The 15045-nt window shown below is 38.6% G+C and overlaps 1 protein-coding gene across 2 annotated transcripts in view; it reads left to right on the top strand.

Moving 5' to 3' along the window:
• Positions 1-15045, top strand: part of slit3 (slit homolog 3 (Drosophila)) — a 256161-nt gene that overhangs the window by 230590 nt on the left and 10526 nt on the right. For both annotated transcript variants that reach the window (XM_075481822.1, XM_075481823.1), the window contains 5 exons: positions 2205-2344; positions 4740-4833; positions 5615-5752; positions 6343-6583; positions 8550-8680. In XM_075481822.1, coding sequence (XP_075337937.1) covers positions 2205-2344; positions 4740-4833; positions 5615-5752; positions 6343-6583; positions 8550-8680 — 744 coding nt within the window. The remainder of the gene's footprint in view (positions 1-2204; positions 2345-4739; positions 4834-5614; positions 5753-6342; positions 6584-8549; positions 8681-15045) is intronic.

The raw sequence follows: 15045 nt of genomic DNA, 5'->3' as shown, positions 1-15045 counted from the left end.
AAAACTACAAAATAGACAGAAGAAAAACTACTGTATCACTAATAAGGGTGAGTGTTTCTGAGTGGGTTGATATCTTCCACTCACTTGTGCTGAAGTGACTTTTAATGGGTGCGGGTGTTCTCACTGTAAAAGTCTCCACATCCGATAAAAGTAACTCAACTCAGTAATGTGTGGGAGTATTATACAGTAGAAGAATAAAAATTCACGAGATGAGGCAAGTTGCTGAATGCACCTGTGGTCAGATATGTTTTTATGTGGGTGAAGGGGAGGTCTTACCACGATCTTCGTTTAAAGATAGTGTTTCATTTTGTGCTCTTTTACAAAGAGTAAACCTGACTGAAATACAAAGGCTAGAAAGATGGAAGAGATCAAGGGCTGGTAGGAGAGGGAAAAGGTTGAGAAACCAAAGTGACTTTGAGGATTCTTTGTGGGAGATACTGGTCGGCAGCATCCAGTCAATTTTAATTTCCTTTTTACCCACGCACTCACACTCTTGGTGGGTGTTTAGTTAGAAAGTGTATTGGAAGCTTTAGGAATTTTAACTTTAGATGACAGAGATTAACCCATTGGCGCCTAAAGCACCTGCAAAAAAAGCTGCTCAATGCCTAAGCCAGTTTTTAGAAAAGGTCCCCAATGCCTGAGGTTTTTTTTAACTAAAAACAATTAATTGAAAACACTTAAGAACAATTCAATAGTCTCAGCCTCTGAAACACATAAAGACATGAAATAAGTTGCATTTTAAAGGTTAAATTCTCTGCTTTTATTCCGTCATGTTCATTCAGCATTAACACCAACACATTTTCATTAAAAAAAAATGAAAAAGATGAGTCAATACACACACAAACACACACACAGACACACACATGATTCAGGATAATACCCAATGCTGCTATTTATTATACTACTATTACTATACTATAACTAATCATCATTACTATTATTATCATCATTATTATTATTAGTATTAGTAGTAAATGTAGGCACCACTTCAGCTACATTTCTGGCCATGATAGAGACGTCATTGCAAAATTATAATATCAGCAATAATAATGAATGATAAAAAGAAACTGCAATATATCTTGCATTGTGCAGTTATACTGTATACTTCAGTGACACGACTTCTAAAACATCATAGTTATACTGCAGTAATTCGCACCGGGCTCTCTCTTTTTTTTTTACATAAGGGCAACGCCACTCAAATAAGAATGAGAAGTCGTCAGAATGAAGCGCAAGAATAAATAATTACCTCCAGATCATGTCAAAACGATCTCGTGCCATCACTCGGGCGACATTTGTCTGATACAGCCACTTGCTCTGCCTCCAGTAATCCCGGCGAGTTAGTAGTTTGATTATTCCAAAAGTTAGGCAGATACCGATGAAAGATTTCATCTCCTGCTTTGACACGGGGCTCCACTTCGAGTTGGGTGGTGTGTGGCCGCGCGCCTGATCCGCATATAAGTTTTTCTGTGTCACCAACATATCCCAAACTTCATCAGTGAAAATATGCGAGAACACATCTAAAGGACTTGCATCTTCAGATATTGGCACCTTCAGCCCCGGTGTACGAGTAAACTTTTGTTGACGTCGGGGGCGAAATCCAGCGGACTGCCAGTCTACTTGAAAGCCAAAAAATTCCTCGTCCTCGTCCTCATCCTCTCTAAACAAATACCAATCATTGTGCATTACATGCGCCTTTAAAATAATGATAAATGAACAATGTTGCGCTACGCAACAACCGGCGTTAGGGACCATGTTGCGCAACGCAACAACCGGCGTTAGGCACAATGTTGCGCTACGCAACATCCGGCGTCAATGGGTTAAAACTGAGGACTCATGCACCATAGATTTTGTGCAGATTGTTTGGTTTATAGTGTGCTGGAGGGATAGTTAGAACACAGCAACAATGTTCAAATTTAATTTCTGCTGTAAAAGGCATGAAAATATTCCCCCAGTTTGAGCAATAAATGTGGATGTGCTGTGGTTCAAGTTGTGTGTAAGTATTAGCACAGTATGGATGAATTCTCACAAGAAAACATCCTTTCCTGGGAAGCTATCTGTTATAGGATAGTCTAAACTGGAGTGTGGTTGAGCAGATGATTGATTTGGCTGCTTGATCGTATTTCAAGATGCTCTGCAGGGGTGTATGCTAAGATCTGGCCTAAATATGATCTAATGAAGCAAATTTTGTATGTCTTTGTGTGCAGCTGTGTGTGCCCACCTGGTTTCGAGGGTCAGCGTTGTGAGATAAATCCAGATGACTGTGAAGACAACGACTGTGAAAACAACTCCACCTGCATTGATGGTGTCAACAATTACACCTGTGTCTGTCCACCGAACTACACAGGTAGACACACACATACACACCAACACGTTCTTGAAACCCTTGTTTTTTTTCCCCCTGACAGTCTACAAGGGTCACCGAGTCTCTACGCATACACACACATACAAAATCTTATTGTCTTCTTTACTGGATGGTAAGTTTGAAATGGGACACCTCTGCAGTGACCTGAAACTGTTCCTGCAGGAGGTTTAAAGAGCAATCACACTGGAGAGAGATAGGAAGAGAGAATGAGTGTAACAGTAAAACAGTGAAGAGGGACTGTGTTCTTGGGGGAAAAGGAAAATAGACAGACTGAGGGGAAGGGCAAACATGGCTGATAAAGGCCAGTCGCAGTAAAAGAGAGAAATAGAACCAACTTCAAGAATTCAGCAAGTAGGAGCTAAATTGCTGACTGGGAAGTCAGGTTTTTCTGTCTGTGTTGGTATCCTCCAATATACACACACACAGGTACCCTCTAACACTGGACCTCAGTCAATATACACAGACACACTCACCAGCACACACACCAGTCATTAAGATTGTTGGCTCTGAGTATCCTCACTCCCTGCCAGCTACCTTACCACATACAGCTTTTGCACACACAGAGACACACACAGCTGGTTCTTTTGGCTCTGAACCTCCACAGAGCTCAATGAACCACAGCATAATCATCAGGTGTCACGTTAAGAAGACAGTCCTTCACCGAATACCCTGGTTTCTCCAAACTCAGCATCCAGGACTGTCACATTATATTTACACCACGGAGATTTAATGTCAAAAGACATTTGAAATAGCTGATTTAAGGTTTATACAAAGTGTTCAACAAATCATATGTCAGGCTGCCTATTAGTTTATGAGAAAGGTATCTTGTGTGCAACTTCACCATTTTAATTTCAAGACAACACAAGTTTTAAGACTAATCCTCGCTAGATTTTAAATACTCGTATCTTAGTTCAGTTAAATGTCCCCATTCCAAAAAACATGCCTGCTTTTTATATAAAGGGACATTATGATAATCACTTAGATTACCATGGTACATTAGCTATGGTATCAATATTGTTTTGTCTGTACATATCTGGAAAAAGTAAACCTTTGAGTATAGCCCTTCTCCTACATAATTATTATACTCATATTATAGTGCCAACCCTTAATCACTGCATACAAATAGCCAGAAAACATTCAAATTCTTCATATATTTAGGAAAAATAATGTACTATGAATCAAGCAGAATATGGGCAGAAATTAAACCAGAAGGTTTGATATTCTTTTTAACCTGTGCGTACAGGCTGCTGAAGTTGAGTTTGAGTCAGAGTATGAGTAAAAAGCCCCACATGAGAAAAACACATTTTATTTTACTTGAAATCTCTATTTATTGGTTAAAAGAATAAATATAACCACTGAATTTTTCAAGACATACATTTATTTTTTCTGTGCTGAATTATTTTTTATTGGATTCTAAGATGTTCTGTTTAAATGTGTAAACAAGACTTTTCTTACTGCTTTCTTACCTCAAGACTGACAAATTTACCAAACTTTACTAGGTAAAGCTGTTGCATTACTTTAAGTCTTAGGGACACAGAGGAAGCTAATCCTACTTTTCAAACCACCCTTCATTAAAAAGTGTCTCACAGTTGGAAAAGTTTTAAGTCCACTGGGTAAATCACATTTCACACATTTACCTTCTTCTGATAATGTCTCTATTTAGTTTGTGAGTCATCTCAAGTCATTTGATAATTTGCCTGATGTGTGAAATAATTTTGTTTTGGGAGCGAAATTTTCTTTCACAATGCACTGTTTTGTATGTGCAGCCAAAAGAATTTCACATGACGAGTAGACTGCAGCTCAGACCAGCGAGACTTAAGAAGAGAGTTTTGGAGACAGACGGGGTGGGAGCTAGGCACCAGGATTAGATTAAAGCAGGCAGACAACAATGGAAATGTGCTTGACCTTTCTCAATCCCCTCTTCCTTCTTATGACCAACTTCAACTACTGTTTTTATACACACTGTTTAACCCTCCTCACCCTTTGAGCATGTGAGTGTGTGCTTGTGTACATCTTTAGACAGCCTGTTGTAACACTGCTGATTAACCGCTTCTCCATCAACTCTGAGAAAAAGCTGATAGCACTGTTTTCTGTTTCTGTTTGCGCAGATGTGAGGTCTTAAACGAGATACACATATATATAAATCATCTTTTTCCAACCCTGTTTGGGTTTTTTTCCCGCTGTTATTTGAAGTGAAAAGGTTAATCTACCCACCAATCTCTTTTAATCTTCTGTGTTCTGCCTTTCTGTTTGTCAGGGTAAGAAAAAAACCGAAGACTTTGTACTGACATGATGCAGAAATTCATATAAAACCAATTTCGCTCTTGATTTAGACTTTTTAATTGCTAAATTTGATATTTTCTCTCGTTGTCACCAGGTGACCTGTGTGAGGAGGTGGTTGACCCTTGTCTCAGTGGTTTCGACCCCTGTCAGCACGACTCCAAGTGTGTCCATGTTGGTCGGAGTTACAGGTGAGCAGCTACTTCACTAGAGGAAGGCACCTAAAAGGGTTGAGGTCACATCTCTGTGAAAGTGATGGGAGCTGGGAAGTCAAAAATGTACAAATTTATGTGGCACAAGATGAAACATTACTTCCTTCAGGCAAATCCACATGAATACAGACATCTGAATGGCCACTGAAATAGAAAAAGGTATATACCATACAATACCAGTCAACCTTTTGACAGGCACTGTGTTTGTACTGTGCATATGTAATACATATGTAAAAAGGCACATGCCCTCGTGTCTGAAAAAGGGATTTTTAAGTGAAATTGATGCACAAAAAAATGTAGTTTTTTGCAAAAGATGTGGTATATTTTTTGGTTAAGGAAATCTTATATTTCATCCCAAACATCGAGGTTTCTGTGTCACCTTTTGACAAAACCATAGTGAACCTTTTCATGAAGCCTTGTGTAGACAAAAATATCATTCTTTCAAATAAAAAAAGTTTCACTACTGAAAAACAGAAATTTGCCCGCAGCTGTAGTGTGCATGCCAATAAAAAAAAGCCAACATGTCAAAAAGGGCAGCAAAACTACTACAAACTACTGATGAGAACTACTAATTACTGTATATATTTTAAGTGCACATTTATAAAGGATCTTCTCCATATAAAACTTCATCATTAGTGGAAAGTTTGCTTTTCTGCTCACACAAGGACCAATCCAGTCAGCTCTTTGTACAGTAAAACATATGTAATCACGAGGTAAATCCTGTTACAATAATGAAATCCATATTTCCCTGTCACTCCAGGTGCGAGTGTTTACCAGGCTATGTGGGCCAACGCTGCGAGCAGGACTATAATGACTGTTTGGAGAATAAATGTCAACACGGTGCAGAGTGTGTGGATGCTGTCAACGGCTATACCTGCGTCTGTAAAGAGGGTTTCAGGTGAGAGGCATGGAAACGGCTCAGATACAAACATAGTTAAGCTCTGCGGAGCCAGACTGGGAGGACAATGCAGATGGCTCTTCATAATCAGACACTTGACTGTTTCGACCCACTGAGTGCGTGTGTGTGTTTGTGTGTGTGTGCAGCAGATGCAGCGCCATGTGGTTAATTATAGTCGAGACTGTTGGCGAGAGCGACACAAATTCATCACAGGGGACAGAAATTTGAAAAAGGGAGAGTGAAAGTCATAAGTATGCAAGAGTCTCATCAAAAAAAGGAGGCAGACGTGAGAAAAAATACTGTTGTGATGAATTCAAAAGAAAGTTTCAGGGTCTTACAAAAGGAAGAAGACCCAAAGGAAAACAAGTGGATGAGCTGAATCTGTTTGCTGCCATGCTGATAAAATGTTTGCATTTCCTTCAGGGAGATTACCTTTCCAACTTTACCAGTGCAATTTCCATATGTAATGCAATGAGGCAAATAACAGTTCAAGTACTTAACAACTTTTATCAGCGGCTACAAGCACAACAAATCACCCAATTACAGCTTTATGAATAAGTTATCTACTGTTTAATCTACTTCTCCCCCAGTGGGCTCTTCTGTGAGAACCCTCCGCCAATGATCTTGCTGCAGACCAGCCCCTGCGACCAATCTGATTGCCAGAACGGCGCCCAGTGCCTGGTGGTTGCTGGGGAGCCCATCTGCCGCTGCATGCCTGGTTTCTATGGCAATAAATGTGACAAGATAGCCACTGTTCACTTCCTGGGTCGCGATGGGTACGTGGAGCTGCCTGGCGCAAAACTGCGTCCAACTGCACATATTTCATTACAGGTAGGGTTAACCTCTAACCTCTGGCAATGCAAGTTGGGTTTACAAAGGGTACAAGTTCAGTGTTCAACAGGTGTGTATATATATATAAATATATATCTATATATAGATATATATATATATACTATAGATATATATGTGGTTGAACAGTGTATCTTTAATTGCATATGAACATTTTAAAGTACAAATACAGTAACACATTCTGTAGAACATTTTGGAGAGTATGTTTGGCTGCTTGAGAAGTCATTCAGATTAAACCAATAGAATTGTGTGACGCATAGCAAATGTCTGCTACACCCTCTGTTACCGTGGTCCACTGAGCACTTGTGCCTTTGTGCGCACACACACGCTCACACACACATGGTGATTGAAACAGACCATATTTTCTGGACACCTGAGAGTCGGATCCTAATAGAGACATATTTTCTTCCTTCTGGAAAGGAGAGTGTAACTGGAGAAACAACAAAAAGGAGACCGGTCTAATTGAAATTTACCACCTGTTTGGATCCGTGTGAGGATTTGTGCGTGTATGTGTGTGCGTGTATGTGCTCTTGCCACAAGCTTTCAATGTCAATGCCAAGGTTGTTAAAACTCTACCAAGAGGCCCTGACTCAGAGGCAAGACGGAGAAAATGAAAAAGAACAGAAAAAATAGGAAAAAGGGGCCACGACACTTCATAAATCACAGGACGCTTTCATTCTTTCTCTTGAACTCCTCTCCTTTCTTTTCTCAGTCTGCATTCTACTTTTTTCTTCACCTACTTTTCTGTATCTCACACACTTCCTCTCCTTTCCTCCCTCTCTTTGTTTCTTACATCTCTCCCTCCGTTTTTTTTCCCCAGCAGCTTGTTAGCAGGTGTTGACTTGGCTATGCTCTATTGACGCCAGAGTGTTAAGTGCTTGGCCCCGTGGCCCCATTTCCACTTGCTAGTTAGTTAGCGCTTAACAGAGCAGCCGAGCAAGTGTGACATGTCAAGTGTTTCTTTGAGAAAAGGGTCGATTCACCTTCTATTGGCACATGTATGGTGGAACTGAATTATCGTTCTTCACTGTTTTGATTGACTGACATAGCATTGAATTCATTTTTTTTTTTCATTTATTTAGATTTTATTTTAACATATACTGAATAGCAGATTAATTGAAGTAAATCTTTGTGGTCCTGACAATCATTTACATTTTTTTTTTTACTTATACCACTTACTTAAAATCCAGCCTTAGCTGCCGACACACACATGTTAATCTAACTCAGAGCGAAATTCAGCTCTGTACCTTACAAACAGGACACATTTAGTCCTGCTTTTAATGTGCAGTGTGAAAAAGGCTGTTATATTTTGGAAGCAGCAAAACTATGGACTGGGCTGTTTTTATGATACGATAGAGACCTATAGACACAATACTAAGCAAGAGGTTTTGATGTTGTCGCTGATCAGACTATAAAATCTAACTCAGGCGATCTTTTGAGGCAAAAACTGTATAGATGGTATGAGAGCCACTGGTAAAAAAAAAGAGAAACATGATAAGAATAAAAAAATTTCCCCATATTTCAAGCTTTTAGAAAATGTAGCAGGAAAAGGTTTGCAGTAGTGTGACAGGGGCTGAGATTTTTAAGCCTAATTTATTAAATATTAATTTAATTTAGTCATACTCTGAATGTGCATTTACAATAGAATATGTTCTTCTTAGCTTATTTGAGTAATACTCAGATTGCAGAATGTTTGATTCCAGGCTGTGTTATAATGAAGCTTTACTGTAACATTTGCCCAGCAGCTTGTGCAGCCGGACTCAGTCTCGGCCTTAATAAAAAGTATGCGGTATAACTTCAGAAAACCATTTTTATCTGCGTATATAACCAGGATTGTTAACCAAATAAATGAATCTATCTGAGGAAATTCAGCTATGTTGATATGACTATGTTCACTGTCACTTGTTTGTAGTTGTCATAACATGTTTTTTTTTTTTCATAACTTTAGGTGGCTACAGATAAAGACAATGGTATTTTGTTGTACAAAGAGGACCACGACCCCCTGGCACTGGAGCTTTATCAGGGACACATACGACTAATTTATGATATCGCCAACTACCCACCTACCACTGTGTATAGGTGAGCCAAACACAACAGTAAAAAGTGCACCCTCACATGCAAAAAACTTACATTGAATTATGATTTGTCACACTCATTTGGTAAGCATCCTATATGATTGTCTTTATCTAACTAAAACTTTAACTCATTTCAATCAATCTTCTCACTACTAGCCACATGTCATTTACTCATAAGGGTTTCTTTTAGAATTAGTACAATTTCCAAATAAATGAATTGCACATAGTATTTAGCTGATGATGAGGTTTGAGGTCATTTAAGTGCACTTAGAAAATGAAAATGCGTATTCTCATACCTACAGTAAATAGAACTACAGAGAAGTGCATTGAAAATGCGATTCGATTAAGAACCTTCAGCATAGATTACGCGAATAAAAGCCTTCATTCAGTCAGTAGACCTTGAATCATTTGTATTCACTGAATGAAGTTACTTTACTTTAGAACAAGATTGAAATGAAACAGAGTTTCAAAGCAGTGCAAGGGTGCTTAAAAAGAGTGTGTGCATACAGCACACACATACAAACAACCGAAAGTTCCAAGCATTCGCTGGACTTTTTCATGGGGGCTGATTTGACCCCATAAATCCTGTGTTTAATCTTTGGGTTTTTTGTTCTCTCTCTCTCTCTCTCTCTCTCTCTCTCTCTCTCTCTCTCTCTCTCTCTCTCTCTCTCTCTCTCTCTCTCATATAGACACAAACATAGTAACAGATAACTATCAGAGCTTTTTCCTCAAAGAAAAAAACAAACAGTAACTCAGTTACATCCCTGGGTTGAAAAAAAAAACTTACTTTACATGAATCTTTAAACAAGCCCACATTTAGTACATTATTCAGTAAAATACTTTTTATTTTATAAAATAAGATACATTCACAGTTTTGTAGAATTGGACATGTCTTTGTAAACCATGCAAACCACCGAGGTATTTCATAAAAAAGCATGATAATGCTTTCAATTGCTTTCTGAGGGAAAAACAGGGTTTTATGCAGTATGTGAAGAGATGTTGCCATATGTGGCATACAAAAGAAACAAGAATAACAAACATCACACTTTCTAACATGCATATATGTTTACAATTGATCACACAAATGGTTATCACTAGTCCTAACACAAAATCCTAAGCATGTTTGAGTAATACACACCCTTTACCACAATATCAACAGTCATTTGATGCCAACCCTGCAAAGATTTATAAGCCATAAGTCAGTAGAAAGCTATTACAGGAAACACATTATTTGATATTAGATGTAAGCTTACCTTCAGTTCTGTGCATAACTCCACCTGCTGCATAGTTGTGGTTACAGAGGTGGAGAAGTGGCTAAGGGCTGCAGTAGTGTTTTAATTATTTAAAGAACACATTTTTATACACAGCTTTGAAAGTTCAGTGGAACAGATTTACAAAAAGTGCAGTAATAAAAGAGCAACGGTTTCCTACTACTATGAGCGCACTGGCTGAAACGGAATTAAATTATGTAGAAATCACAAAAAGAAAAGAGCATTTGAAAAAGAGGACAGGTGCCTTTACGGTAAAGCAGAGAGAGTTGACCGTCTCTGATTCTGTCTGTTTCTCTCTACCATGTCTGTAGCATGACGAAAGAGGAAAAGATATGCGAGAGGGATGTGTAATACAAGACTAAATGCCATCTTGCCTCGAGGGATATTTAAGTCCTAATGCAAGCACTTACTGAAATGATGTTGCCTGTGTATCAAATTTAACATGCAAAACAGTTGTTGCAACGCCATGTGTATTACTACCAGTAAATCATTCCAGCATCATTTGAAAAAATACAGAAAACTAGAGGGACAATTTGTACGATGTTAGGTCTTTTGTACACTTTAATTAACATATGATTCAACATCTATTTTGACTTATACTACTAAATCTTCTTTCTTTTTTATTGTAATTACAACAAATTATGAAAAGAAAGAATCTTACAGTATTCTTTCAAGTTTAAGAAATTTTATTCAGCCTCCTTTGAAGAATCACGATACTAGCAGACAAATCTTAGAGTGACGGAGAGAGGAAGGTTAAAAAGAGAGTAAGATGAAAAATATGAGTTATTTAGTTTTTCCATTCTTGCACTATAAATGATTTTCTTTGAATCTTGCTGGGTTTTTTTTCCACTATCTTCAGATATTTTGTGTCAATGGAAACACCAAGAAATAGAAGCTAATGGTGGTCATACTGTTTCTTATGATGTTAGGCAGCACGTTCCTAATAGGTTTGACTTTAGGATTGAGACATTACATCCAATTACAAAACTCATAGCTATGCGAGAGAAAGATTTTTAAGACACTACTTTCTACTGAAACACCAATATAGTCCCTGCATCAATTATTCAGAATATAACTTATTTAAACCTTAGCTTTATTGGTAAGCGCAGTTTCAGCATTTGTGTTAAAAATCTACAACCCAGCTAAATTCCCATAAATCGTAAATTCTGCTATTTTACTGCATCCAACAGTTTTATCCTTTTGTGTCACAATTAGACAAATTGGCATGGTTTTGTCAAATAAAAGTAATATGTGTTAGTGACGCATACGTCACTTCTTACATTCAGGGGAGAAATTATAGTCTTTGCATGCTGGTAACAATTTAATATGGTATTTTTAAATTGTTAAGGGCCATACAAAATGGACATAGACAGCAGACATCTATGTGGTTCTGTCTATCCCACATTTGATGTCTGCCTACACAAACGTGTTCGTTAACAAATCTGATCTGCACATCCACTTTGCTCTGTCTGTGTCACTCCTGTACTCAGTGTGTGCCACGTGGACGCTGAAATATATATTCTGGGCTTTAGTGAGATCATTTATGTCTGTTTATTCTTCAAGCTGTGCATTTGACATGATGTCAGCATTATACCTTTATAGAGAGTGTTCCAGTTGCAGTCATTCAGAACATCTTTTTTCCACACCTTCTGCTTTTAAGTGGAGTTTAAATGTACGTTGATTGCGATTTATCATTAGAAATAAAAGATTTAGACAAAACTGCACCAGGCAGATTAGATCATTTTCCATAGCTTTCCTTTCAATCGTTTCCAAGTTCTGCTGCAGCAATATAGCTGAGACAAACAGTTTGTTGGTTATAAGAATAATTTGCTACCCGTCAAGTTTCTCTAGTTTTCTGTGTTCATTAGATTTTTGTAGTCTTTTGTAGTCCATTTATGTGGTGTTACTCCGTTTTGTTCTCAGGGATTAGGGTTGTTTTTATGGTAGTTTGGTCAGAATCTAAGAGCCACATCCTCAGTATGACCTTGTTCTGAATGTTTGGAAGTGTTCACAATGCAAGACACTCTGGAAAAACCAAGAAAAAGACAAGAGGAAGGGATCATTACAAGAGAAGGAGGGATTGAATGAAAGAATGGAAATGATGGGATGAATCGAGTTGAGCCCAGGCACAGATAGGGTGGGAAGGTTGAAAGGGTTTAGTAAGTGAGAGAAAAGGACAGTCAAAGGAAGAAATGAATACAAAGTGAGAGACAGATCAAAAGGGTTAATCTGAGGGACACAAAAAGACAGTTAGATGGAGTGAACCTGAACAGATGGCATAAATAAAATCCCACACAACACACTCAACAGATAACTAGTTAGAATACATTGCCTGAGAAGGAATAAAACTGATAAATAGACGCAGTCAAAATGAAAAGACCATGAAATGTGGTTGAACAGATAGATGGAAGAAAAGGCACCCAGGGATAACAGAAGGGTGGAGTGAAAGAGGTGAAAGAAGAGAGGAGAAAAGTAAACCACAGACTGAGTTAGGGAATTATCCCTGTCGGGTTTTGTTAACGTGATGTGGGCCACATCTGGGAGGGAGACAAACTGACAGACTGATAGGCACGGCACAAGAAAGAAGTGGAGAAGGATAGTGTAGAGGTGAAAATGGAGAAGAGGGAAATGGAGAAAGTGTACACTACAAAAGGAGGGGCAAATAGAATGTGTCGTGCTGGATGACGCAATTAGAGACAACACAATGATTGAAAGCAAGAGAAATATACAAAGATACATAACATCAAGTCATGGCTGAGAATAATGCCTATCCTTCGCAAAATTATGTTTAGCATTAGCAATTTGGAGGAAAAGAAGCCCATTGCCAATCCTGAGACTCATTTCACCACATGTAATACTTTGAATCCACCATCTTTGATTGCGTGACTATTGAAAATCTTATCTGCTCTAATTTGTAAATACATTGCACACTTACTCAAAACAGATGGCTCAGCAGGCAGAGAAGAACACCCTTCCACTATTGAACTGATACTTTTGAGATAGGCAACAATCTGTGCACAGCATTTCTGGCACATCTTAAACATGGCACTGTCCACACACATGGAGAAATAAGGATTGTATTTCTGTACCCGAAGGAACTGTTTTCAGGAAAGTAACTGACTACTAAGGTTATATAATTGTACCTTATGTAGCCTTGAAGTATAGACAAATGGCAAGATTATACACTTCATATATGAGTGTGGGCTGCACAGTGGTGTGGTAACTCGCCTTGCAACAGATGGTTCCTGGTTAGAGTCTTAACTACGGGAACCATCCTTTCTGTCTAGATTTTATATGTTCTCCCTGTGCCTATGCTGGTTTTCTCGTGATATTCCAGCTTTCTCCAGTAGTGCAAAACCTGCATGTTTGGTTAATTGGTGATTCTAAATTGACTGCATCTGTAATGTCTCATTCCAATGGATACCTTTTTACCCCTTTTTGACCAAAGTGGTTCCAGTACTCGGGTCTAGATTCACTTCATGGTTGGTTCGAGTGAAGAATTGGTTTGTTTTTCACAGCAAGAGAGCTACTACAGAGCCACAGTTGGTGAAATTTCTCTGCAATGTGAACTGATTTTTCATCAACCACTGACCTGTAAATGGGAATAAGACACGTTGTTTCCAGCAGGATCTCTAAACGCCAGCAGACTTTTTTTTTTAAAACACATGCAAATCTTGTGAAATGTAGCCGCAAACAGTGTTTGTGTCTCTACATGGTGCATTGGGCAGCGTTCACAGATGTGATTGGCGATGTAAAACATTAAACAGCAGGGAAATGAGACGAACAGTGAGCCAATCTGCTTCCACTACTGCTTTGACTTAATGTCCAGGTTGCAGCTCAGTTTTTTATTGTTCTTTCTTGAATTTAGTAGACTGGCTCTGGATTTTTAAACACGGCAGTAACAACATTTTAGTTAATATGGTTGGTCTCCATAATTCCGTCCTCAGCCTCCAACGTAAGCAGTTCTTTGCTCTGGCCGTGCAATGTTTTGGTGCTACTGTAGCACCAGTGTTTTTGGTGCTGAAAGCCAGAGCTTTGGTGGGTGAAAAAGAAAGAACTGGTTCTGTGTAAGGCTCTGACTCCGAACCGGCACTGAAACTGCTTTGGTGGAAAGAATCCTCTTTTGTATTAGAACTTAAAATACATTTATGTCACTACTGCTGCAGAGCAGAGCTGTTCTTTCCAAGGTACAGACAAACTTAGAACATGTATACCTTTTCAAGATACAGTCCTGGAACGACAAAGCATATGTGCTTTTTTGAGACCATTTTTGCCTTGATTTCTTAGTGAGGATTGTTGCTTCATACGAACAAGAGCTTTGATTTCTAAATATCTACTTTAGTTTCAGTCATCCACATCAAAAACATATTGTGTATTCTTGAATAATAACCAATGTTTCAAGTGCAAAAAATATTTGCATAGCTACTATGTTGGCATTCTGCTGTAATTGCTTCTTGATCTCCTAAAAACACCAAAGGGTAATACTATGTTTGCACAATAAGTAGAGAATAGAGAAGTGGAGCGGGACAGAAAACAGCCAGTAGTTCAGATATGTTATCTCAGGTACACACGTATGTTCATACATTGTGCAAGACTCATGTACAGATATAAAGCTATTGTACGGCACGAAGGTGCACACATGCAAAAGTGTCCAGATGACATGAAAACAGACAGAAAAAACTAGAGAGGTATAAAAAAGAAAGAAAAAGAATAATGGGAGAAAAAGGGAAATCCAAAATAATGTGTAGAAGGGGAACAGGGCAGGATTTGAGGGAGGTGACAGAAGGAGAGACAGGAGAAGGTGTACAAGTCCTTCACTGTGCCCTCATTAGCAACAGATGAAAGAGGTTATGCAGGCCTAGTGTTAAATGAACATTTGTGTGGGGAAGGAGAATACAGAGCATGTGTTTGTTGCGTATTAATGTGGTGCCCTTTATTAAATGTCACACTAATCTCCCATCAGGTCAAAGAGAGCAGATCTACTGTTTTTCATCAGCGAGCGACAGAGAGAGGGAGACAGGGTGGATTTGTGCATGAAAGGGTTGATAAAGAAAGGTAGATGCAGCAGACAAAAAGAATAGAGGAATGGATGAGTGAA

This window comes from Odontesthes bonariensis, chromosome 13 (genome assembly GCF_027942865.1).
Source record: "Odontesthes bonariensis isolate fOdoBon6 chromosome 13, fOdoBon6.hap1, whole genome shotgun sequence".
In the NCBI taxonomy this organism is placed as follows: Eukaryota; Metazoa; Chordata; class Actinopteri; order Atheriniformes; family Atherinopsidae; genus Odontesthes; species Odontesthes bonariensis.
The sequence above is the reverse complement of the archived record's forward strand: the minus strand, read 5'-3'. Positions and strand labels throughout refer to the sequence as shown.